At 44.3% G+C, this 26,399-nt stretch overlaps 1 protein-coding gene across 1 annotated transcript; it reads left to right on the forward strand.

Annotated features, from left to right (window-relative positions):
- Positions 1-3,133: 3,133 nt before the first annotated feature.
- On the forward strand, positions 3,134-25,437 carry LOC144595264 (arylsulfatase J-like). Its single transcript, XM_078402552.1, has 2 exons — positions 3,134-3,757; positions 23,618-25,437. The coding sequence occupies exons 1-2, from the start codon at positions 3,429-3,431 to the stop codon at positions 24,987-24,989; spliced, it is 1,701 nt and encodes a 566-aa protein (XP_078258678.1). The 5' UTR covers positions 3,134-3,428; the 3' UTR covers positions 24,990-25,437.
- Positions 25,438-26,399: the final 962 nt, after the last annotated feature.

A 26,399-nucleotide genomic window follows, 5' to 3' on the forward strand; every position in this document is an offset into this window, starting at 1 on the left:
CACTACTCCTGGCAGTACAATCTAGGCATCACCCATCACTCTTTACATTAAAACATCTTGCCTCATAAATCTCTATTGAACTTTCACCATTTCACCTTAAAACTATGTCTTCCATTATTTGACAAATTCACCCTGGGGAAAAAAACTCTAAATATCCACTTTATCAATGTCTCTTGGTACACAGATAGGAAAGGTTTAGGAAGATATGGACAAACACAGGCAAATAGGACAAATAGAAAGACACTTTGGTTGCAAGGACGAGTTGGGCAGAAGGCCTGTTTCTGTGCTGTATAATTCTAAGGCTTTGAATCTATAAAAGAGTACGCAATAGAGTATCTGCTTGTGGAGATTGGAAATCTTGAGTGAAGTCAAGAGTCAAGAGTGTTCAATCATCAAACGTTTCAGCAGAGGGGCAATGACATTTTTACTTGCTACAACTTTGATGCCATTGATGTTATAACACACATAAATATATAATAAATCATGAATACTAGTTAACTAGACGAGAAAAGTACAAAACCAAAGTACCAAGACGAAGTTCATTGCAGATCCAAGTTGCTGAGACAGGGGTGTGGTTAGTGTTGTGCACTGTTCAAGAATCTGACAGCTGATGGGAAGCAGCCATTTTTGACCTTGGATGTTGGTTCTCAGGCTCCTGTACCTTCTTCCTGATGGTGGCAGCTAAATCAGAGCATGACTAGAGTGGTGCGAGTCTTTGATGATATCAGCTGCTTTTTTGAGGTGGCATCTTCTCTAGCTCCTCTCGATGATGGGGAGGCAGGTGCCTGTGATGAACTGAGCAATGTCTACCACTTTCTGCAGCCTCCTGAGATCTTGGACATTCAAGTTAACGAATCATGCCGTGATGCAATGCGTCAGCAGACTCTCCACCGCCACTCATCGATGAAGACAGGTTTGTGGAACCTCAGCTTTCCACTCCCGAGGGCAGCAATTAGCACCCTTGTCTTGCTAACATGGAGAGCACAATTTTTGTTCAGGCACCATTCAATCAAATTATCAATCTCTCTCCTATACTCATTGAAACCCATTATTTGTCCAACAATGATGATATTGTCTGCGAGTTTAAATATGGCATTCGAGCTGTATCTAGATATACATCCATGAGTACAGAGAGAGTAGAACAGGGCACTAAGCACACAGCCTCGAGGCTGAAGAACACAGCCAGAAGCATCATTGGTTTCATTTCCAAGTTCACTTTTTTTTTTTTAAACCAAAAATAAGTGTTATCAATATACTATGATATGTATAGTACAAAACCCACTATCATAATACAAAGTAAAACAAATATTCTTAAATACCAATTATACTTAATATTAAATAACTATGTAACAATCCTCGTCAAGGATACATTCCACCCAGCGGACCCAGAAACCCCCCGGGGTGCTCATGAACAGCGTGTATTCCTGTCTAGTGACACATGGGCATGGACGTAATCCCAGAAAAGGGGCAGGCAGCCGTTTTGGGCAGAGTCCTCTTCTGCCTGGTGCCGTGACTCAGATGGAAAGCTAGGCCAGGCCCAGGAGCGACCCAACTCGGACATCCTCAGTTCGACCCTCACCTCTGTGCAATGGGTGACCAAAAATGAGGAGGGTAGGAGTGAAGTGCAGCTCCTTCAGATATTTGAACAGAGCGTTCTGTCAGCAGTCTCAATAACTGGGATTACATTGTCGTTGGTGATTGTGGGAGCCGGAGAAGGTGCATTGAGTTCTCCAGTTTGAAGCGAGCATAGAAAGCATGGAGTTTATCTGGGAGAGATGCATTGAGCTGCTGCCTGGTTTTGCCTTACTGAGCAACATGGTTGCTAGTCCATCTGATCCTTCAGTTTAGACAAAGTGTCTTCACTTTCCTGACAGCATTAGAACTGTACATATCGAATATGATTAAACTAATCTATCGAACAAGTTAAACTAATCTCTGCCCGCACATTGTCCATTTGCTGCATAATCCATGTTTCCACCCAAAAACCCTGAAATGCCATATGGTATCTGCCAAGCACCCACCACTTACTGTGCAAAACACATGCTCAGTCTGAAGAAGGGTCTCGACCCGAAACGTCACCCATTCCTTCTCTCCCGAGATGCTGCCTGACCTGCTGAGTTACTCCAGCATTTTGTGAATAAATACCTTCGATTTGTACCAGCATCTGCAGTTATTTTCTTATACTTACTCTGCATGCCCCCTTTAAACTTTGCCCCTCTCACCTTAAAGCGTCTTTGATATTTCCATTCTGGGCAACAAATTCTTTCTATTCTATCTAAACCTCACATAGTTCTTTACTTCTATCAGGTTTCCCCTTCAACCGTCGGTATTCCAGAGAAACCAATCAATCCACGTTCCTCCAACATTTCCGTGTCGCTAATACCCTCTATTTCAGGCAGCGTCCTGGGAAACCTCGTCTGCGCCTTCTTAGAAAGTGTTCGTTTCTCTCTGAGCAGGTGCTGCGTGGCCAGCTGGGGATTTCCAGCATTTCTTTGCATTGGTATTCCAGCATTTCCAGGTTTGTTCTCGCTGGACTCGCCGAGGAATCCCAGCACGTTTGGCGTTCGGCCAGAGGGGAGAAGCTGGCAGCTCAGCCAACAGGTTCTGCACATCCCTGCTGGTGATGTGAACATGCTGGACATGCTGGCACTGTCCCGCTGCAAAGGCGACAGTTCGCCTGCAAAGTCCCATCAACGACACATCACTAGCCTTGGAAATACCCCCTTACAATCGCTTCACCCAAATGCCTGGGACTGTCACGAAATAAAAAGGAGTTACTTCGCAGCCACAATCTGTGCGTTCGTTGCACCTTAAGAGATGTAGGTTTTGCTCCCATGACCCTGACGATGCGCAGAGCGACTTGTAGCGGACTTCCAGTTCTAACAGACTGCTGCTCCAACCCTCCAGCCCCCCCTCTCCCACAACCTTGCCTTATTTTCCCACATTTTTGTTCCCCCAACAAGTGCAAATCTTAACCGTACTATTCATTAATCAGGTCTGTGTGGGTTTTGATTCGATGAATGCGGGGCAGTGCACATTCCTCCTCATGGCTGCAGTGTTGAAGCAGGGTTGGTGGGTGGGCTGGAGGTTCGCCCCTCCCGTCTGCTGCCGGGTCCGCTGTCGCTGCCGGGGCCAGTCCGCTCTGCTCCACTCTGCTCCACTCTGCTCGCCGGTGGGGCGGTCACCGTGCACTGGGCGGAGAGAGGAGAGAGAGAGAGAGAGAAAGGAAATGAACAGCGGCTGCAACCTCAGTAGCTGCTCGCCCGACACCCGCCCCACGGGCAGCGTCTCTGTCAACCGAGAGTCCAGCATGATGCCCACAGCCCTGCCGCCGCCGCCGCCACCGCCCCCCAGACCCCTCTGGACGGGTGTGTGAGGTGGAGTCACCACTCTGGGCAGCTGGGCGGTGGGAGAGTTGCCGACCAGTCATGTTCGGCGCTCTGGCTGGGTTTTCAGTGGCGAGTTTACTGACGTTTGGTTACTTGTCCTGGGACTGGCTGGAACCGCGGCTCCAGCACCCCGGCCCTGGGCACCAGCACCCCGGCCCTGGGCACCCACTGACAGGCAACTCCAACCCGTCCAAACCTCACATCATCTTCATCCTAGCTGACGACCAGGGCTTCCACGATGTGGGTTACCACGGCTCCGAGATCCACACCCCGACCCTGGACAGACTGGCTGCTCAAGGGGTTAAACTGGAGAACTACTACATCCAACCCATCTGCTCCCCATCTAGGAGCCAACTCATCACAGGCCGGTTAAGTATTGAAGCCGTTTCTCTCGCCCACTGCACACTAGATAAACCTCGCTGTATTACAAGGACCCGGAATGATTTGGCAAATCCAATCCAGGCTCGGGACCCGCAATTTGTCCGCTAATTTGGCCCGTGTTCCTGCAAGCAATGTTAAGCAGTAGCAATCTGCAGCTGGATGTTGCTTTAATGGTGTTAGCATGATGATACTCTGCAGGCAATGCAAATAAAAACTCAGCAGGTGAGGTTATAAAGCGGGGGCCGGAACCCTATTAACATGCTGGCGTGTAGTGACTCTATGCTAATGGTTCAGGAGTCGCGGCTGGAAACGTGATTGGGAAGAGGATTGCATTATGTATGAGGTGTGGCAGAAATGTAATTATTGTTTACTTGGTTTGAACTTTATGTCATTCCCTAAAGTACTGGGCAAGGGGATTCTTCAAGCCTTATGTGAAAGAACACATATAAAATTATTACTGAAGCATAATTATGATTTCGTTGCATCTACAATACCAGTGAAGGGAATAGAGAGTCGCTAATCCAAATTTGTGGACGGGATTAATTTGGGAGATTCTCTAAATTGTGTCGCTGAAAGTTATGAAGGGAGACTAGGTGGCTAAACGGCAGGGAAATAGAGTATGTATTTTGTGTCTAAGGAAGAGAAACCAGATAGTTTTCTTATTGTCTTGTTTTCTTATTGCTATGAAACTATGAGAGAGGAATTTGTTTTTAGGTGGTAACATTAAGGAGGCGTGGATGTCCCTATCGCCAACCCTACTTGCAGCCAAAATCACTGGCTTCATTGCAACTGACAGCTAATACTTTCACACTAATGAGCAAAAAAATCTTTCCTTCTTCAGACCTGTGGTGGAACAAAGAGATTTCAGTGTCAGAGATACAATTCATTAAAAGCACATGGCATGTTGGCCTTTATCTTAATGAAGCTTGAACACAACAGTAAAAAAAGTAATGTATATGGTCTTGTCAGACCTTATCTGGCCTATTGTGTTCAATTTTAGACATCTGACCCCAGGAAGGATATATTAGCCTAAGAACGGCCACTTTGTTGAATTATACCAGGATTTGAAAGTAGAAATGCATATTGCATAAACTTGGCTTCTATTTTCTTTTGAGTTTGGGTAGTTAATGTTTGATCTAATTTAAACCTTTAAAATTAAAGGATGGCAGTGGGATAGATTAGAGGGACTTACTGTAGAAATACAGAACAAAGGGATCTAATCATAAATTTGGAACTATGCCATTTTAAATTGAAGCGAATAAATACTTTTGCATCCAAATCCTGGTAGAAACCTGAAACTCTTGCAAGAATTTTTTTAATGGCAGTCCAATTAAAATTCAAAATGCAAAGCGTGGGAGGAACTTAGTTGGTCAGGGACAGATGATGTTTGGGGTCGGGACCCTTTCACAGGCTGATTGAGTAGAGAGGAGAAAGCTAGAAAAGAGAGATGGGGGTGGGACAAGACCTAGTAAGTAATAGGTGGATACTGATGAGGAAGGGTAATTGGCAGATGGGTGGAGATAGGGACTCAGGCTAAGTGTGAAGTGAGAGTCGGGTAAGAAGAAAAAGGAGGGTGTCACATAAGGAGAGAAGAGGAAGAGTGAAGTGTAAAGTCGGAGGGAGGGATATGGATGGAAGGGGTGGTGAGGAGGGGAAAGGGGATAAAAGGAAATACAGGTGTTGCATTTTGGGAAGTCTAACATAGGCATAATCTACATGGTGAATGGTAGGGCTCTGGGGAGTGTTGTCGAGCAGAGGCATCTAGGAGTGCAGGTGCATGGTTCCTTGAAGGTAGATAAGGTGGTCAAAAGGCTTCTGGCACATTGGCCTTCATCAGTCAGAGTATTGAGTATAGAAGTTGGGAGGTCATGTTGCAGTTGTATAAGACGTTGGTGAGACCGTATTTAGGGTATTGTGTTCAGTTCTGGGTATATCGTTTATCGGAAAGATGTTGTCAAGCTGGAAAGGGTACAGAGAAGATTTACGAGGATTTTGCCAGGACTAGAGGGTCTGAGCTATAGGGAGAGGTTGAGTATGCTGGGACTCTATTCCTTGGAGTGCAGGAGGAAGAGGGCTGATCTTAAGAGGTGTAGAAAATAATGAGAGGAATAGATCGGATAGACGCAGAGAGTCTCTTGCCCAGAGTAGGGAAATCGAGGACCAGAGACATAGGTTTAAGGTGAAGGAAAAAAAGATTTAATATGAATCTGGGGGGTAACGTTTTCACACAAAGAGTGGGTGGATGTATGGAACAACCTACCAGAGGTGGTAGTTGAGACAGGGACTATCCCAACATTTAAAAAACAGTCAGACAGGCACATGGATAGGACAGGTTTGGAGCCAATGTAACTCCACTTTTTAAGAAAGGACGGAGAGAGAAAATGGGGAATTATAGAGCAGTTAGCCTCACATCTGTAGTGGGGAAAATGCTTGAGTCAATTGTTAAAAATGTTATAGCAGTGCATTTGGAAAGCAGTGACAGGATCGGTCAAAGTCAACATGGATTTATGAAGGGGAAAACATGCTTGACTAATTTTCAGGAATCTTTTGAGAATGTAACAAGTAGAATGGATAAGGGAGAGCCAGTGGATGTGGTGTATCTGGATGTTCAAAAAGCCTTTGACAAAGTCCCACACAAGAGATTAATGTGCAAAATTAGAGCACACGGTATTGGGGGGAGGGTATTGACATGGATAGAGAACTGGTTGGCAGACAGGAAGCAAAGAGTAGGAATTAACATGTCCTTTTCAGAATGGCAGGCAGGGACTATTGGGGTGCCGCTAGGCTCGGTGCTGGGACCCCAGTTATTTACAATATCTATTAGTGATTTAGACGAGGGAATTAAATGTGACATCTCCAAGTTTGCGGATGACACAAAGTTGGGTGGCAGTGTGAAACATAGAAAAATAGGTGCAGTAGGCCATTCGGCCCTTCGAGCCAGTACTGCCATTCTATATGATCATGGCTGATCATCTAAAATCAGTTTACCGTTCCTGCTTTTTCCCCATATCCCTTAATTCCTTTAGCCCTAAGACCTAAATCTAACTCTCTCTTGAAAACCTCTAGTGAATTGGCCTCCACTGCCTTCTGTGGCAGAGAATTCCACAGATTCGCAACTCTCTAGGTGAAGAGGTTTTTCCTCATCTCAGTCCTAAATTGCCGACCCCTTATTCTTAATCTGTGATCCCTGGTTCTGGATGAGGGAATTGAGTGAGCTGCGATGAGGATGCTATGAGGCTGCAGGGTGGATAGGTTAGATGCAGGAAAAAATGTTCCCGATGTTGCGGGAGTCCAGAACCAGGGGTCACAATTTAAGAATAAGGAGTAGGCCATTTAGGACTGTGATGAGGAAAAACCCCTTCACCCAGAGAGTTGTGAATCTGTGGAATTCTCTGCCGCAGAAGGCAGGGGAGGCTAATTCACTGGATGTTTTCAAGAGAGAGTTAGATCTAGCTCTTCGGCCTAAAGGAATAGAGGGATACGGGGGGGAAAGCAGGAACGGGGTACTGATTTTAGATGCTCAACCATGATCATATTGAATGGTGATGCTGGCTCGAAGGGCCGAATGGCCTACTCCTGTGCCTATTTTTCTACGTTTCTATGGAAGTATATGGACCAAACACGGGCAGGTTGGACTAGTGTAGCTGGAACATGTTGGCTGGTGTGGGTAAGTTGGGCCGAAGAGCCTGTTTCCACACTGTATGACTCTATGACTCTAACTCTATGGAACTCGGAGATGGGAGAGGAGTGTACGAGGCGGCAGGAGCAGAATAACTGGGGTGGTGGGAGATGGTGGGAGAGATGGGGGGGAAGGGAACGTAGGTTTTACTTGAAATTGGAGAATTCAATGTTGTAAACTACCCGTGGAATATGAGGTGCTGTTCTTCCAGTTTGCATATGGCCTCATTCTGGCAATGGAGGAGGCCAAGGACAGAAAGATAGATATGGAATGGGGAGTTCAAACAGTAGGCAACTGGGAACTCTAGTGAGACGTGGCGGACAGAGTGAAGTGTTCGGCAAAATAATCACCTGGTGTATGCTTGGTATCGTCGATGTAAAGGAGGTCACATCAGAAGCACTGAATGCAACAAAGTGGAGGAGGTACACATGACCCACTGAGTTCCTCCAGCACTTTGTGTTTTGCCCAAGATTTCAGTTATTGCAGTTTCTCATGCCTCAATTAAAACTCAAGACTTTGATTAATATTTTTTTTGAGGTGAGCATTTCAATGCATATGGAGCAAAAGTAGGCAAGTGGATCTGAGATGGCTGAGCCACTGTATAGCTGAACAGGCATAAAAAGCCTAACCTTGGTCCCGTCTTCCTTTATTTAGTTTAGTTTAGTTCAGAGATGTAGCGCGAGAACAGGCCCTTTGGCCCACCGAGTCGCACATTAACACAACCCTTTAGACACTTGGGACAATTTTCACATTTATACCAAGGCCAATTAACCAACAAACCTGTACATCTTTGGAGTATGGGAGGAAACCGAAGATCTCAGAGGAAACCTACATAGGACATGAAAAGAACGTACAAACATGCACCCGGTACATTTTCATACAAAGGATGGTGGGTGTATGTAACGAGCTGCCAGAGGAGATGGTTGAGGCAGGGACTATCTCAATATTTATGAAACTGTCAGACAGGTACATGGATTAGACAGGTTTGGAGGGATGTGGGTCAAATGCAGGCAGGTGAGACTAGTGTAGCTGGAACATGTGGCCGGTATGGACAAGTTGGGCCAAAGGGCCTGTTTCCACGCTGTCTGACTCTAAATTATCAGCAGGCTTATTCAGTCAGAGAGTGCACAAAATATATGGATGACAAAAGCAGATTTTCTGATCTTTTACCACGTGCATAAATGTATCAGAAAGACAAGATATGTGTAGGAAGGAACTGCAGATGCTGGTTCACATCGAAGACAGACACAAAGTGCTGGAGTAACTCAGTAGGACAGGCAGCATCTCTGGAAAGAAGGAATGGTTGATGTTTTGGGTCAAGACCCTTTTTCAGACTGTCAGGGAAGAGGGTGACTAGAGATATGGAAAGGTATTGTGTGAAAATGACAGAAGGAAATGTAGAATTCTTCATTGTTAGCTGAGGGAAAGGTGATAACAAGACATATAATCAGTAAAATTAATCAAGGGGTCAGCGAAACTCGTCGTAGAATTAGGGTGAGGGAGGGATGAAGAGAGAGGGAGATCAAGGGTTACAAAGTTAGAGAAATCAATATTCATTCTGCTGGGTTGTAAGTTGCCCAAGCAAAATATGAGGATAAATATGAGTGAAGGAGAGGATAAATGTATACTAAAATTTGACTAGTTTCCCATTCTGAAAAATAATTCCACTGTGTATATTTTAGGAAAATAACCAATGTAGAAAGTGGTGTTTTATGTTTAATATTTCCATAAGATGCAGCTACCATGGTATCATTTGCTTTTAGTAGCCATTCTTATGTTCTGAAACTGATAGTAACATTTGGCAGGTGAGCAATTTTTGTTTTGAAGATGCTGATTATCAGTGTGCAAACCAGGAACATACTTGAAACAAGACACTTCAGCATTAACACATGTAGAATGAAGAGCTTGTTTTTCCATAAAGTTGCTCCATTTTATTTCTGTCTAATGGAAAGCTGAGTTCCATGCCACAGCCAGGAATTTAGCATTATCCAATGCAGTCACTTTATCAGAAAATCATCCACATAACTATAAGAAGGTGACCAGTGGATCCATCAGATCTGTGCCAGCTCCCATTGGAGCAATCCCAATTATCCCATTCTCATTCCCACAATTTATTTAGGAAAATAACTGCAGATGCTGGTACAAATCGAAGGTATCACAAAATGCTTGAGTAACTCAGCGGGTCAGGCAGCATCTCAGGAGAGAAGGAATGGATGATGTTTTGGGTCGAAACCCTTTTTCAGACTGATGCCAGGGGAGGGGGCGGGAACAAAGATAGGATGTGGTTGGAGACAGGAAAACAGTTGGAGAACTGGAAAGGGGGAGGGGAAAGAGAAGGACAGAAGAACTATCTGAAGTTAGGGAAATCAATGTTCATACCGCTTCATACCATAAGCTGCCCAAGTGAAATATGAGGTGCTGTTCCTCCAATTTGTGGTAGGCCTCACTCTGACAATGGAGGAAGCCCATGACAGAAAGGTCAGACTGGGAGTAGGAGGGGGAGTTGAAGTGCTGAGCCACCGGGAGATCAGGTTGGTTAAGGTGGACTGAGCAAAGGTTTTGAATGAAACGATCACTGAGCCTGCGTTTGGTCTCGCCGATGTAGAGAATTTGACATCTGGAACAGTGGATACAATAGATGAGGTTGGAGGAGGTGCAGGTAAACCTCTGCCTCACCTGGAAAGACTGTTTGAGTCCTTGGATGGAGTCGAGGGAGGAGGTAAAGGAACAAGGGAGGTGAGGGGAGGGGGGAGGGGGGACGAGAGGGGGTAGGGGGAGGAGAGGAGAGGGTACTGCATTGCAGGAGAGGTTTGGGCCCAACGGGTCCAATTGGTCTAGTCTGGAACAAAAATGGAAAATGTGAGAAATACCCAGCATATCAGTCACTTCAAGCTAAATGTTATCTTTCTTTCCCTCACCAGAAAGGCTAAAGAAATTCTGAAGAAATGTCTTGACCCAAAACGTCACCTACTCCTTTTGCTCCAGAGATGCTGACTGACCTGCTGAGTTACTCCAGATTTTAGTGTCTATCTTCATGCTAAATAACCTGTTGAGTCAAACTGTGTTAACTTGTTGGCTCAGTACACCCTTTTCTGTTTCAAAGATTGTGTGAACTTGCTGATAGGACTTCCGATGTCTTTATATTTCAGTTTTAAGTAAATACTTTTAGTCTATGCTCTGTGCCCATATAGCTACGGAGATTATAGGAAAAATAAGAGAACATAAATGTTCGTTAACTGATAGATTATTGTAATTTTGGATTTAGTTTTACTAACCTTAGCAATGTGTGGCAAACGCTAAAGTATAACCATATAACCATATAACCATATAACAATTACAGCACGGAAACAGGCCCGTTCGGCCCTACCAGTCCACGCCGACCACTTTCTCTGACCTAGTCTCATCTACCTGCTCTCAGACCATAACCCTCCTATCCATATACCTATCCAATTTTGTCTTAAATAATAAAATCGAGCCTGCCTCCACCACTTCCACCGGAAGCTCATTCCACACAGCCACCACCCTCTGAGTAAAGAAGTTACCCCTCATGTTACCCCTAAACTTTTGTCCCTTAATTCTGAAGTTATGTCCCCTTGTTGGAATCTTCCCCACTCTCAAAGGGAAAAGCCTACCCACGTCAACTCTGTCCGTCCCTCTTAAAATTTTAAAAACCTCTATCAAGTCCCCCTCAACCTTCTACGCTCCAAAGAATAAAGACCCAACCTGCTCAACCTCTCTCTGTAGCTTAAGTGCTGAAACCCAGGCAACATTCTAGTAAATCTCCTCTGTACCCTCTCCATTTTGTCGACATCCTTCCTATAATTTGGCGACCAGAACTGCACACCATACTCCAGATTCGGCCTCACCAATGCCCTGTACAATTTCAACATTACATCCCAACTTCTATATTCGATGCTCTGATTTATAAAGGCAAGCATACCAAACGCCTTCTTCACCACCCTATCCACATGAGATTCCACCTTCAGGGAACAATGCAGTTATTCCCGGATCCCTCTGTTCCACTGCATTCCTCAATTCCCTACCATTTACCCTGTACGTCCTATTTTGATTTGTCCTACCAAAATGCAGCACCTCACACTTATCAGCATTAAACTCCATCTGCCATCTTTCAGCCCACCCTTCCAAAAGGCCCAAGTCTCTCTGTAGACTTTGAAAATCTACTTCATTATTAACTACACCACCTATCTTAGTATCATCTGCATACTTACTAATCCAATTGGCCACACCATCATCCAGATCATTAATGTAAATGACAAACAACAGTGGACCCAACACAGATCCTTGGGGTACTCCACTAAACACTGGCCTCCAACCTGACATACAGTTGTCAACCATTACCCTCTGGTATCTCCCATTCAGCCATTGTTGAATCCATCTTGCAACCTCACTATTAATACCCAACGATTTAACCTTCTTAATCAACCTTCCATGTGGAACCTTGTCAAATGCCTTACTGAAGTCCATATAGACAACATCCACAGCCTTGCCCTTATCAATTTCCCTGGTAACCTCTTCAAAAAATTCAAGAAGATTAGTCAAACATGACCTTCCAGGCACAAATCCATGTTGACTGTTTCTAATCAGGCCTTGTTTATCCATGTGATTATATATATTGTCCCTAAGTATCTTTTCCATTAATTTTCCCACCACAGACGTCAAACTAACAGGTCTATAATTGCTAGGTTTACTTTTAGAACCTTTTTTAAACAAAGGCACAACATGCGCAATGCGCCAATCTTCCGGCACCATCCCCGTTTCTAATGATGTTTGAAATATAGAAACAAAGAACTGCAGATACTTGTTTTTGTACTAAAGATGGACACAAAGTGCTGGAGTAATTCAGCGGCTCAGGCAGCACCTCTGGAGAAAAAAGAACAGGTGACAACTCGGATCGGGACTTTTCTGCAAACAATAAAATATGCTGTTTTCACCTATAAAGGACATTGTCAATGAGCACATCTTCAATGTGAACAATTGAGATGTGGTTGAGAAAACCCTGCTACATTATCTAGTGTTACAGTTGTTTTAAAAATAAACTATCCTTTTATCTTGCATAACTATTCACATGTTTATGAGGACTAGATATAATTAAGCTGGATAGAGTGCAGGGAAGATTTATGAGGATGTTGCCAGGACTTGAGGGGTGAGCCTATAGGGCGAGATTGGGCAGGCTGGGATTATATTCCTTGGAGCGCAGGAGGATGAGTGGTGGTCCCATAGAGGTGTACAAGATCATACAGGGAATAAATAGGATGAATGCACAGTCTTTTACCCAGAGTAGGTGAATCAAGAACCCAAGGACAAGGTTTAAGGTAAGAGGGGAGAAATGTAACAGCAACCTGGGACCACTTTTTCACACAGAGGGAATGAGATGCCATGGAGGTAGTTGAAGACATTTGGGCAGGTACATGGATAGGAAAGGTTTAGGCTTAATGGGCAATATGTAGGCAGTGTGGATGGTATACTGTAGATGGGGTATTTTGGCAGGCATGGGCAAGTTAGGCCAAAGAGCTGTATGACTCTATGACTAATGAGCTCTTATTATATCCGGCTATTTTCTGAAATGCAGATAGCACCAAATAAAATTCAAAGCAAAGCTTTATATCTGTTTCCTTTATAATATTCAGTTGCTTATCGTATGTTGCAGACTATCATGATTTCAATTTTGTTTTAAATAAAGTTTTGCTACCAACCCCATTTCTTGTGAGGCCCATAATGGGGAACACATTTTGGACTGGTGCCAGTAAAATTCCACATAAATTACACCAACCTTAGTTAAACCAGAAAATACAGAACGGCTTTAGCTTTCAAATATGCAGAAATGTCAGGAAGAATCAAATGGACTAAAATAAAAAGTTGAGTTGATTCTTTTCATAATGCATTTAACTACATTCTTCTGAACCTACCAAATGTTCTAGTTTAGAATGGAAACTATTCCAAATAGTTTGCATTTTGATTATAACCGATTATAAATATGGCCAACAACCAGATCCTTTAAATGGGCATTGTTATCTTAATAATGACCAGGAGAAACAACACAGTTATGGCAACAGCTTGTATCTGCCTTATCTCTGCTTCTAGTAGAAAAATAGAGAATAATCTTGTGCAAATTCACTGGGAATGCTATTTCTGAAGAATTCACATAAAGATAGCACATCTTGCTATTGAGGGTGTGCAGCATAGGTTTACTAGGTTAATTCCCGGAACGGCGGGACTTTTATATGTTGAAAGACTGGAGCGACTAGGCTTGTATACACTGGAATTTAGAAGGATGAGAGGGGATCATCGAAACGAATAAGATTATTAAGGGGTTGGACACGTTAGAGGCAGGAAACATGTTCCCAATGTTGGGGGAGTCCAGAACAAGGGGCCACCGTTTAAGAATAAGGGGTAGGCCATTTAGAACGGAGATGAGGAAAAACGTTTTCAGTCGGAGAGTTGTGAATCTGTGGAATTCTCTGCCTCAGAAGGCAGTGGAGGCCAATTCTCTGAATGCATTCATGAGAGAGCTAGATAGAGCTCTTAAGGATAGCGGAGTCAGGGGGTATGGGGAGAAGGCAGGAACGGGGTACTGATTGAGAATGATCAGCCATGATCACATTGAATGTCTAACACTAGTGCTACAGTTTCAGAAAAGCATGATAACCCAAGGCTGCCACCATAATGCATGTTGCAAAGTAACAGTTTAGTTAAATAACTAGACCAACTGGACCCGTTGGGCCCACAACTCATTGGGTTGCCATTGTGATGTGGGGTAAAAATCGCACTTAAAAAAAAAAAAAAAATGGCTTTAAAAAATAAAAAAATTATACTAAATCTCAATGAAAATCGCGATTTTTCTTTAAAATGGTGGTTTTTTTCTGCATTGGTGTAGCAGCCTCCCCTCCCTCACTCCATCCCCTCAACCCCTCTTCTTCCCCACCCACGCTTCCCCTTCCCCTCTCACCCACTCCATCCCCCCTTATCTCCCCCCCCTCCATTCTTAGGGGCTCCGTCGGGTTTCCATTGTGACGTGGAACATGGAGGTATTACTGCGGCTGATGGGCACAGCAAGTGGAAAAGGGATTTATTAAAGTTTAAAATGAGAATAACAAAATATAACTATTTGAACATTAATAGGATTTTTTGATGCAGGAATTTTCAACATCAGCATCATTTCTCCTTTTCACAACAGGAAGGAGTTGGCGAAAATCGCCAAAACAAAAGGTAAGAATGTCGCCAAAAGGCCCATTGTTTTTTGGCATAGATCTCGAAGAGTACTGTCAAAGCTCTCCCTCCTAATCATCGGGCACTCATCCCAAACAATTAGTCTCACACTTCTGATCAAATGAACCATGTTGGAGTTCTTCTCAATGTTGCACATTGTATTATCGGTCACTTCGATGGGTATCTTGAATCGAGAATGTGCAGTTCTTCCACCAGGCATCAATGTAGCTGCTATACCAGAGGATACTACAGCAAAAGCAACATCAACTTGACCTCGAACTTTGGAGAGGATCAAATCGGTGAGAATTGTTTGGCCCATTCCTGCTGGTGATCAATGAAAAACATTGAAGGAACGTTCCTTTCCAAGCAGCTGCACACATGGTCATACACTGCTCTTTGCTCAGCATTCAGCAGAGGCTCCTTCTCTTCAACAAATCACTATTGTTCAGGTCTATTGTACTGCAGTTCACTCAGCAATTCTGGATTGTCACCATCAAGGTTCATCCTTCCATGTCTTGGTAGTGGCACATGAAAGTATCCCAGTGTCTTGTTGTCATTCACAAGCTTGTCTTGAATGTCTTGATCATGATGCCTCTCATCAATCATGATATTTGGATCATCGATTGTTCTCCGTTCTCTTTGAAGGTAATCTTCAGACATTGAATTCTTGAAATGATCCCATAATTGTCGAGAAGAGTTGATCTCGGCAATCGTCAGCAAAACAAACAAATCTCTCATTGCTTTGGGAAGCCTTGTCCGCTCAGCATGAATCGAAGGATACTAGCCCTTTTACATGATGGAGAAGCAGTCTCAAGTAGTAGAGGTCACATCTTGGAGAAATGGTATACTCTCGTCCCAGAACGTTGGCTTCAAAAATACCTGGAAGATCTTCCACTATCTTCCCAGACTTCCTTCTTTGCCATTTCTTATTGTTCCATTTGTAAAATCGGGGTACATCAGCGTGGTACAGTATTCTTGCAAATTGATCTCGAGAACACAATTCCATGAATTCAGTTAAAGTTGTTCTCATGATATCCTCATTTCTCACCAGCCGACCAGCATCGACTCTGATGACGACTTGTTGTTCTTGTGGTAGATGTACCTGGAGTCGAATGACAGCGGGGCGTCTCTCATGAGTTGGAAATCCAAGAATTTTAATCCCACTGCTTCCGACGGACCAATGTATCTGCCAGTAAAGTACTGTGTAATTTTGTCAATCCCTGTTAACTCCAAAAACTGCTTGATCACTCCCTATCAAGGTGTACTTGAACACGTATTTGACCGACTTTACAGAGGAGCATATCTCAACGTTGATGTGACATGTGAACAACTTCAAGAGTTGAGCATTACAGGGCACCACCCATTCAGAAGTAATAGGTTGATCCCGGCGTCCTTCTTGATGTCCCTGAAATCCTCCCATATCCGGAGATCGTCTCCTGGACAGAGGATGTGACTCATCTCCACACCTTGTGCTTTCGATAAACGGCTTTGGGAATCTCTTTCTGCATTTTCCATTCTTCCAACAAGGAGTGGTGAGGTCGTAGTATGGTTCATGAACAGACCTCCCAACATTTGGTTTTACAAATTCATAATTTTGATGCCCAAAATTCAGAATTTTACATCAAATTCATAATATGGCATGTAATGTAACTTTTCAGCAAAAAAAAGTATGCACGCCAAATGCGCATACGCGTTGCGCTACATTCATGTGTGAAAAACGACACTTATTTCCAACAGTCTGTAGTTCTTGAACTACATGTACAATGTCAGACCTTCTTCTTCTTCTTCTTCTTCTTCTTCTTCTTCTTCTTCTTCTTAAGCCCTTGGCTCTTCTAGAAAGCATAGGCCATTGACAAATGTCCTCCACCTCACTTGGTTGTTGGCGGTTCTTTTGAGATCTCCCCAGTTGAGCCCACTCCCAGACATTTCTGCCTGGACACCTCTTCTCCAGCTGTTCCTGGGGTGACCTCTTTTCCTTTTTCCTTGGGGGTTCCATTTCAGGGCTTGCCGGGTGATGTTTGTGGCAGGTTTTCTGAGGGTGTGTTCGATCCAACTCCATTTTCTCTTTCGAATTTGTAAGTCAATGGGATCCTGGCTTGTTCTTTTCCACAGGTCCACATTGCTTACTTTGTCTCTCCTCCAGATGTTTAGTATTCTTCTGAGGCAGGTGTTAATGAATGTTTGCAGCCTGTTTGTTGTGCGTTTTGTTTTCCATGTCTCTGATCCATACAGCATTACCTGTTTCACATTTGAATTAAAGATGCGTATTTTGGTGTTGATTGAGATGTATTTTCAACTCCAGATCTTCCTGAGCATGTTAAACACCACCCTAGCCTTATTGATTCTGCTTTTCATGACTGCATCTGCCCCTCCAGTGGTGTCCACAACACTGCCTAGGTATGTGAATGTTTCTACCTCCTCCAGAGCAGTGCTGTGCATGAGGATAGAATACAGCAATGGGAAAACATGGAGTGGGGAAAATGAATGACAATGTCAGTCCTATCATGAGTATATTCTGGTATTTATAGAAAGGTTATTGAACAGAAATACATTTTACAACAAAGAAAAAATTGTTTTGTTTTGTTTTATCCATTTTGATTTTTCCGTACACATCCCAATTCTCTTGATATTGAATGGAAGAAGAATGATCATAAAATGTATGACTAAGTTATGAAGAAAGAGTTTCATTTAAAACTGCACATACCTAATTTCATTGAAGACATACTTGCTCCAGTGGTCTTCAACAGCAAATTACAACGGCCCAGCGGGCGGCAGGGCGAGGACCGGGGAGCGGTGAGGTGAGGCGAGGACCGGGGAGCGGTGAGGTGGGGAGCGGCGAGGTGAGGCGAGGCCCGGGGAGCGGCTAGGCGAGGCCCGGGGAGCGGCTAGGCGAGGCTCGGCGAGGCAGGGTCCCGGCGAGTGGCGAGGCAAGTCCCGGTGAGCGGTGAGAGGCGAGGCCCGGGCCCGGCGAGCAGCGAGGCAAGTCCCGGCGAGGCGAGTCCCGGCGAGCGGCGAGGTGAGAGGAGGCCCGGCGAGGCGAGGTCCGGCAAGCGGTGAGGCGAGGCCCGGCCGGGTGAGCGACGAGGCTGGGGAGGGGGGTCGGGCACTGCACGAATGCAGGAGGGCTTTGGGCCCAGCGGGTTTGCTTCGTCTAATTATTCTGACCTTCACCTGCTCGGCGGTGGATCTGGGGCTGAGCGGTGAAGGAGACGCCCGTGGCTGAGAGCGGCAGCAGCAGCGGTGATGCTGAGCGGGAACCGAAGGCTCGTTGGCAATGGCAGCGATGGAGACGACCGGGGTTTAGTGCGGCAGCGGCTGCCGTGGTGATGGCTGGGCAGGGGCTCAGTGGCGACGGCAGCGATGGAAACGCCCTGGGTTTAGAGTGGCAGCGGGAGCAGCGGCGGCCATGATGGAGACGCCCCGGGTTTAGAGCGGCAGCAGGAGCAGCGGTGGCAATGATGGAGACACCTCAGGTTTAGAGCGGCAGCAGGAGCAGCGGCGGCCATGATGGAGATGCCCGGGGTTTAGAGCAGCAGCGGGAGCCACAGCGGCCTTGTTGGGGACGTCCGGGGTTTAGAGCGGCAGCGGGAGCAGCGGCGGCCATGATGGAGGTGCCTGGGGTTTAGAGGGCAGCGGGAGCAGCGGCGGCGGTGTGATGGCTCAGCGGACCTGGAGAGCAGAGCGGCGGGCATGATGGAGACGCCCAGGGTTTGGGGTTTAGAGCGGCGCGATGGATCAGCGGGGCTCTGGGGCCTAGCAGTGATGGAGACGCCCATGGTTTGGAGTGGTGATGGCGGGGTGGGGGCTCCAGGGAAGAGCAGCGGTCATGATGGAGACGCCCAGGGTTTGGAGCGGCGGCGGTGACGCTCCCCCCACTTGGGCCGCGGAACCAAACGGGCATCTGGCGGGAAGCGAGAGCTGAACGAAAATGATGACCCTCCCCCAACTGCGCAGTCACCCGGCGGCCATCTCACGTAAGTGTAGGTGCTGGTCTGGTGGCCATCTTATGTGTGGACCGGCCCCAACTGCGCATGCGCTTGTTTTTAAAAACTTTAAAATGGGAATAACTTTAAAAATATAACACCAATTTCAATAAAACTATCATTTTTACCATTAAAGCGATGACGGTGAATAAGAGTTTACTAGACCAAATGGACCCGTTGGGCCCAAACCTGGATTGGTGCAGCACCCTCTCCTCCCCCCTCCTCCCCTCCCTCCCCCCCTCCCTCCCCATCCTGCCCCTTCCCTCCCTCTCCCCTCCCCCTCACATCCTTCCCTTCCCCCACTCCATCCCCCTCAACCCTCCTTATCCTCCCTCCTCCCCCCTCCCTCCACCCCCTCTCTCCCTCCTTAGGAGATAGATTTAAACTTTAAAATGTGAATAACTTTTAAAATATAACCGATTTCAATGAAACTTCTTCCATTAGCACCCAAGGGACCACGGTGAGTAAGGTCGTGCTATCGTGTACCGTTTTGGTTGCAGTTCAGGAACAAATAAACAAACAAATGAGAGTTTTAGTATATAGATGTTTCAGGTCTGAGGTCCTTCATCAGTATATTAGACTATGTGGTGGAATCATATATTCTTTTAAATTAACAGTGTAAATGATAATAATCTGTGCTTTTGCTGATCTTTTCAAATTTGATTTTATTCCGCTTCCACCAATACTCAGTTTTAACTTTGCATGTGTATATGGAGCACAGGAATTGCTAACGAATTGGTTACTGTCGAGCTATTTTATGCTTGGGCTTTGATTCAGAACATTGGCATCTACCCAAACATGATGCAATAATACAGAGGTTGACAGGAAGGAGTAGGGTTTCATGTTGCTCTGCAGACAATGGTTTCCAGCACCAATAAATATCCAGGGGGAGGGGTGATAAGGCTGAAGGGGACAGTAAAACCCCTGATGATTTTCAATGCCCAATCAAGAAAGGGATTGTATACAGTGGCCCAGTTGGTAGGGCTCCTTCCTCAAAGGGCCAGAGACCAGGGTTTGATCATGATCTCAGGTGCTGTCTGTATGGAGTTTGCACGTTCTCCCTGTGACTGTGTAGATTTCCTCCAGGTGCTCCAGTTTCCTCCCATACCTAAACACATGCAGGTTTGTAGGTTAATTGGTGTCTGTAAATTGCTCCTAGTTTGATGGAAGTAGATGTGAAAGTGGGATACCATGGAACTAGTGTGAATGGGTGATCAATGGACTGCCTGGGCTCGGAGGGCCAGAGGGCCTTTTTCCATGCTGTATCTATAAACTAACATTTCGACCTTGCCTCCATCTACCATCAGTTCCCATAATTATTCAGCACTCAAAGGGTTACATGCCCGTAATTAAACTCTAAGCATGGATTACATAACGATGCTGACATTTACTACAAAGCCTTCTTTTGCCAATAATGAACATGGAATATAGAACTGTACACCACAGGAATAGGCCCTTCGGCCCAGAATATAAAAGACGATTATGATGACAAGACCAACTCTTGCCTGCCCGCACGTAATCCATATCCCTCCATTCCCTGCATATCCATGCCTATCCAAAATCCTCTTAAACACCACTATCATATCTGCCTCTACCACCAACCCTGGCAGTGTGTTCTAGGTAATCACCATCATCTGTGTAAAAACAAAACGTGACCTGCACATTTTGTTTAATCTTTAGCCCTAACACGTTAAAGCTATGCCTTTAAGTATTTGTAATTTCCACATGGTTCTGACTGTCTCCACTATGTATGCCTCTGATAACTTTATATACTGTTAGCAGGTCCCCCCTCAACCTATGGCGTTCAGAGAAAACAATCCAGGTCTGTCCAATCTCTCCTTGTGACTATTGCCCTTTAATCCAGGCATCATTCTGGTAAACCTCCACTGCATTCTCCGAGGTCTCCACATCCTTCTTGTATTAGGGTGACCAGAACCGCACGCAATACTCCAAATGAGATCCTGAACCTGAGGGGAAAATCCTCAGCCAAAGGAGGATTTGGGCTGAGGAAGCCAGCTGTGAAAGGATAGAAAAGTATACCTATTTTAACCCTCTGTTCACCCAATTCTGGAAGGTGTCATACAAATTCTAAGTACACTTCTATCCATTTGCTTTGTCTGCTATTTTACCAGAGGCTTTAATCTGACTCTTTCCAAAGCTTTTTTGTCCATATGTGTTACTCATCTAAAAGCTAATATTTATACATCACATTTTCTTAGTTAGAATTTCTTGAGAAAGCAGGTGTTGGAAAGTCGGCCAGTTTTTGTAGACAGCGGGAATATTGGAACAATGTGGGTCGGGTTTCCCCCCCATTTTATTTCAATCTGGGGCGACAGTTCAATTTTATTTGATTACTTGTAAAAGGTACACAGCAATCCTCATTATTTTTAAATTGCAATTTCTGCTTTAATTTTCCCATTTGTCTTGTATGAGTCTTCATAATCCACAAAAATTGCTCCATTACTGTGTCCCTTCAGGAATTCTTGTTCATTTATTGTGCTGATTGATTTACTTCCTCATACAATTACAGTTTGGGGATAATGTTCATTGTTGCAGTCTTCTGTAGCATGATAGAGTGCCACACCATCTTAATAATAAGCACAGACAATTCTTGTTCTGTAAAATCACTGTCTAGGTGGAAACATTGAAAATCACTCTTAGTGAATTGACTCATTGAGCCTTCGGAACTGGAATAAACTGAAATTTATAATCTGCCATAATCTGTTACTCCACATAAATTTCTCAGTTCCATGAATGATAAATGCTTCACAAAAATTCAGCCAAACCTTTCAGTGGGATCAGACATAATTTGTGGACATAATTTTAAACAGATTATAATGTAAAAGGCAGTCTTATAGTCTTGGCCACAAATTAAACACCCTCCTGAGTTTTGCTTCCATTGAGTATGAACATTAACTGCTCCAGATCCCAAGAAATCAGCAGGAGTGAAAGGAACCTCCCAACAGTAGGTAAATGTTTTAACTCGCTGAGCTTGAGGTGGGATTCTACCGCAAGAGTAATGACACCTTTGAAATGCTGTGACTTAACGTTCTAATTTTAGGATCTTTTGACAGCATTGCTATATTTTACCTTAATGCTATTACAAAATATTTTACAGCTGACAGTATATTACAGTAATCCCTGAGGTGAAAAGGCAAGAAACATTGGCAGCAAAATGAAGAAAATCCCTCATGTCACCCCTTGGAACAGCTTTGCATTGTTATTCAATGAAATCTATTCTGCCTAAATTTAGCGAGTGCCACAGATCAATATTCCCCACATCAAAATCAATGGAATGCACGATGCCATAAATTTATTTTTAAGATTTACTGATAAAATTAATGAAATCCCAAATTGCAGTAACTTGTGAATTTTCTGAAAATCCATTAGGTAATCAATCCTTTTTTTCTTTCCTTTATATTTTTTGCAAAATAATATAGAAAAGTAATGCAATTTGCTAAGACTTATGGAACTGTATGCCTCTATACTGTGCTGAGAGTGCTTTATAAAGGCTTCAATGTATACTGTGGCCTTGCATGTTATTAATGTGTAAAATGTAACTTTGGGTTGCTACAGCAACAGAGAATCACCTGCTTCAGGCAAAGAATGTCTGGCTCCCTTCAATCCTTTGAGAGCACATTCTGAATCTGTAGTATTGAATTGCCACAATGATGTATATCTTCAGAGTAAACATTTCTGACTGTCTACAAAACTGTCCAACTCGATCTAACCACAGTTCTTACTTTATATTTATTTTGTTTCATTCTACTGATCTCTTGTAGTCTAATTTAATTACTTTGGCATGCCAATATTTTACCTAAATATGATTTGGCCCTGTGATTATTTTATCCGATTCTTCTGTTTATCAGAGGTACACCCATGCTCATCTAATGCACCATATAATCATCGCTCTCATCCACTTTGTTAACTCGGTTCTTATGTTTATGCAGGCAATTTGTACAGAGTCACAGTAAGTTCTGGCTGCTCCATTCTATTCCAAGCACCAATTTAGCAGAAGTGGGGAGGTCTTAATTACTGTTCAACAACTTCTCTGGCACTGAAAATTAACTTATTCAAATGTACAATCTCATTCTTCCAGCACTTGATTATTGTCAAAAGATTTTTAAAATTATTTTTTGGTTCTTTTATCTCTCTCTCTTTCTGCCTTATTCTAAACTATCTTTTCCTCCTTTATTTCAATTATTGTACCACTTTTACAATGGCAGTTCAGTTTCTTCAGTCTGATTAACTTAGGATGGCAACAATTACTTGTCCTAGTCAGACAGGTTCCAGGGGCCGAAGATAGACATAAAAAGCTGGAGTAACTCAGCGGGTCATGCAGCATCTATGGAGAAAAGGAATATGTGACGTTTCTGGTTGAGACCCTTCTTCAGACTGAGAGTCACCGGAAAGGGAAACGAGATATAGACGATGATATAGAGAGATATCGAACAAATGAATGAAAGATATGCAAAACAGTAACGCTAATGAAGGAAACGATCCATTGTTGGGTGTGGGCCAGGTGTGAACAAGTTATATAGACCATGAAACGTCCCCGGACGAGAGTGAAACTAATACAATGACTAGGGCGGGGGAGGGACAGAGAGAGAGGGGATGCAAGGGTTACTTGAAGTTAGAGAAATCAATATTCATACCTCTGGGGTGTAAAACTGCCCAAGCGAAATATGAGGTGCAGTTCCTGCAATTTGTGTTTGGCCTCAATGTGACAATGGAAGAGGCTCGGGACGAAAAGGTCAGTGTGGGAATGGGAAGGGGAGTTAAAGTGTTCAACAACCGGAAGATCATGTAGGGCCAGTCGTTCTGAGTGAGGCAGCAGTTTCAGTGACTGCACCCTGCAGTGTGGAATGCAAGGCCTGGTCATTCATTTTTCACAACAGATAAAATGGAGCTACCATCTTGTGCCGCTGATTGACCGTGGTTTTTGATTTCTTTCCTAGGTATCAGATACACACAGGACTTCAGCACTCTATCATACGGGCTGGCCAACCTAACTGTATTCCCCTAACTAATGTAACACTACCTCAAAAACTTCAGGAAGCTGGCTATTCAACGCACATGATTGGAAAATGGCATCTCGGATTTTATAAAAAAGAGTGTCTGCCGACACGTAAAGGATTTGATACATTTTTTGGGTCACTTACAGGCAGTGGTGATTATTACACCCATGAAATCTGCGACGGACCAAAAACCTGTGGTTACGACTTGCATAAGGATGAAAATGTGGCTTGGGAATACAGGGCTCATTCTTACTCTACTTTCCTGTATACGCAAAAAGCAGTGGACATTTTGGAATCTCACGACCAGAGGGAACCACTGTTTCTGTACATCGCTTTCCAAGCTGTTCACACACCCCTGCAAGTACCACACCAGTACCTAGGCCGCTACATGTCCATTGACAATATAGGTCGGCGGAGATATGCTGCTATGGTGACGTGTTTGGATGAAGCGGTAAATAACCTTACAAAGGCATTGAAAACATATGGCTACTATGACAACAGCGTGATTATTTACTCCTCAGACAATGGAGGGCAACCCTTGGCAGGGGGAAGCAACTGGCCGCTCCGTGGACGCAAGGGAACCTACTGGGAAGGAGGAATTCGTGGCGTTGGCTTTGTGCACAGTCCACTAATTAAAAACAAAGGGAGTGTCAGTCGGGGACTGATGCACATCACAGACTGGTACCCTACCCTGGTAACCCTGGCAGAAGGAGAACTGGAGGAGAATTTGGATCTCGATGGATATGATGTTTGGGAGACAATAAGCGAAGGTAAACCTTCTCCACGGACTGACATCCTCCATAACATCGATCCCCTTTACACTCGTGTTAAAACCAGATCACCTCGTGATGGATTTGGAATTTGGGACACAGCAATTCAAGCAGCAATCCGAGTTAAAGATTGGAAATTATTGACAGGCAATCCGGGTTTCAGTGACTGGATCCCACCCCAAACCTTCCCAAATTTTGCTGGGAAGTGGTGGAACCTGGAAAGAATACTATGGCCGAAAGGAAAATCAGTGTGGCTCTTTAACATAACCGCCGATCCATATGAAAGAGTTGATCTTTCTCAACAGTACCCTGAAGTCGTCAAGAGGTTACTTTTGAGACTTGTTCAGTACAACAAGACTGCAGTCCCTGTTAAATACCCACCTAAAGATCCTCGGAGCAACCCAACGTTCAATGGTGGCGCTTGGGTCCCGTGGGAGAATGGGGACGGGGAGGAGAATAATATAATTAATAGCATATCAGACAAAAGTCCCTGTAATGTCTGTAACACAAAACTCCGCTTCAAAAAACCTGTTTGGGGTTAGTATTCACTTTAAAAAATTTAATTTATAAAAATGGTGAATGTTTAGCAAATGCCACGATAGCAGATTACACTTTAAAATGGCGCTGAATTTAGTAATTTGTGACTTCTAAACAATAAATTAATGCATATTCTGAGAGGGTGTATGTCCATTGTAACACCAACAATGGAAGATTAATGACGACTGGTCAGGGACGGAGGAGGGAATCCTTCAGCATGACTCACAGCAGAAGAAAACACCACGTGAAATAGCTTGTTAAAGAATGTGCCTATTAAGGCTGCAAATGTATGTTTATTTTTAAAGAATGTGTAGTTACATTTCAGAAGAAAAATCAGGGTGTCCCTTTCTTCTCAGGGGTGCTTGAAAGTATATTTTTGTTAGCACTTGGTTCAAGTTTAGGAGCAGACATTCCCAACAAAAACAGTTGTTCAAGATTTCTCATAGCATTCCAACAGCAAATGAAATTATTATAATACCTTCAGTCAATAAATAAAATTCAGTAAATAATCTACTTTTCTCTGGTTCTGAATGTTTCCAGATGGAATGGTTTTAAGCTGGTGGGGTACAGATCGAAATCCCTTGGTAGGAATGTGAGACCCTGCAGCCTGTAATGGCCAGGCCTCATCACAATAATCTCAGCCAAATACGTGGCCATTTCTCGTCAAGACCAATGGCTGGGCAATGTCGTAAGACAAAACCCAGGCGAAACCAGGAACTCATCCAACTCTGCATAAGGTTGATAGTACCAACTTACACCTGCAGAAACAAGGAGCTGCAGTTGCTGATTTACAAAAGTGCCCTATGAGACTCAGTGGGTCAGGCAGCATCTCTGGTGAACATAGATAGGTGACATTTCGGGTCGTGACCCTTCGTCAGACTGAATGGAGGGTGGGGGGGGAGGGGGAAGAAGGCTGGAGGAGAGGAGGGCCACAACCAAGCCTATAGGTAATAGAGGTAGAAGTAATAGATGGAGGAAAGAACTGCAGTGGGTGGATTACACTGAAGATAGACACAAAAGGCTGGAGTAACTCAGCGGGACAAGCAGCATCTCTGGAGAAAAGGAATAGGTGACGTTTCAGGTCGAGACACGTCTTCAGACCAGATAGGTGGATGCAGGTGAGTGGGGTTTGTTGATATGCAGATGATTGGATGAAGGCCAGATGAAAAGACAGGTGTGTCTCACATCTAACTGCCTGACCCGCTGAGTTACTCCAGCATTTTGTGTCTTCCAATTTATACCTGTATGCCGTGCATTGATAGAGCCTCATGACTGTGGTGGCTCTAGCCCAAACTTTACTTCAAAGATAGACACAAATGCTGGAATAATTCAGCAGGGCAGGCAGAAGAAGGGTCTCGACCAAAAGCGTCACCCATTCCATCTCGCCAGAGACGCTGCCTGACCTTCTGAGTTAC

The sequence above is a fragment of the Rhinoraja longicauda genome, chromosome 1, assembly GCF_053455715.1.
Source record: "Rhinoraja longicauda isolate Sanriku21f chromosome 1, sRhiLon1.1, whole genome shotgun sequence".
NCBI classification, from domain to species: domain Eukaryota; kingdom Metazoa; phylum Chordata; class Chondrichthyes; order Rajiformes; family Arhynchobatidae; genus Rhinoraja; species Rhinoraja longicauda.

What these genes read in the sequence shown, in the direction of transcription:
- LOC144595264 (XM_078402552.1), top strand. Translation starts at nt 3,429, where the DNA reads ATGTTCGGCGCTCTGGCTGGGTTTTCAGTGGCGAGTTTACTGACGTTT. An exon ending in AGCCAACTCATCACAGGCCG is followed by an intron (nt 3,758 to 23,617) that starts GTTAAGTATTGA and finishes TTTCTTTCCTAG; the next exon opens with GTATCAGATACACACAGGAC.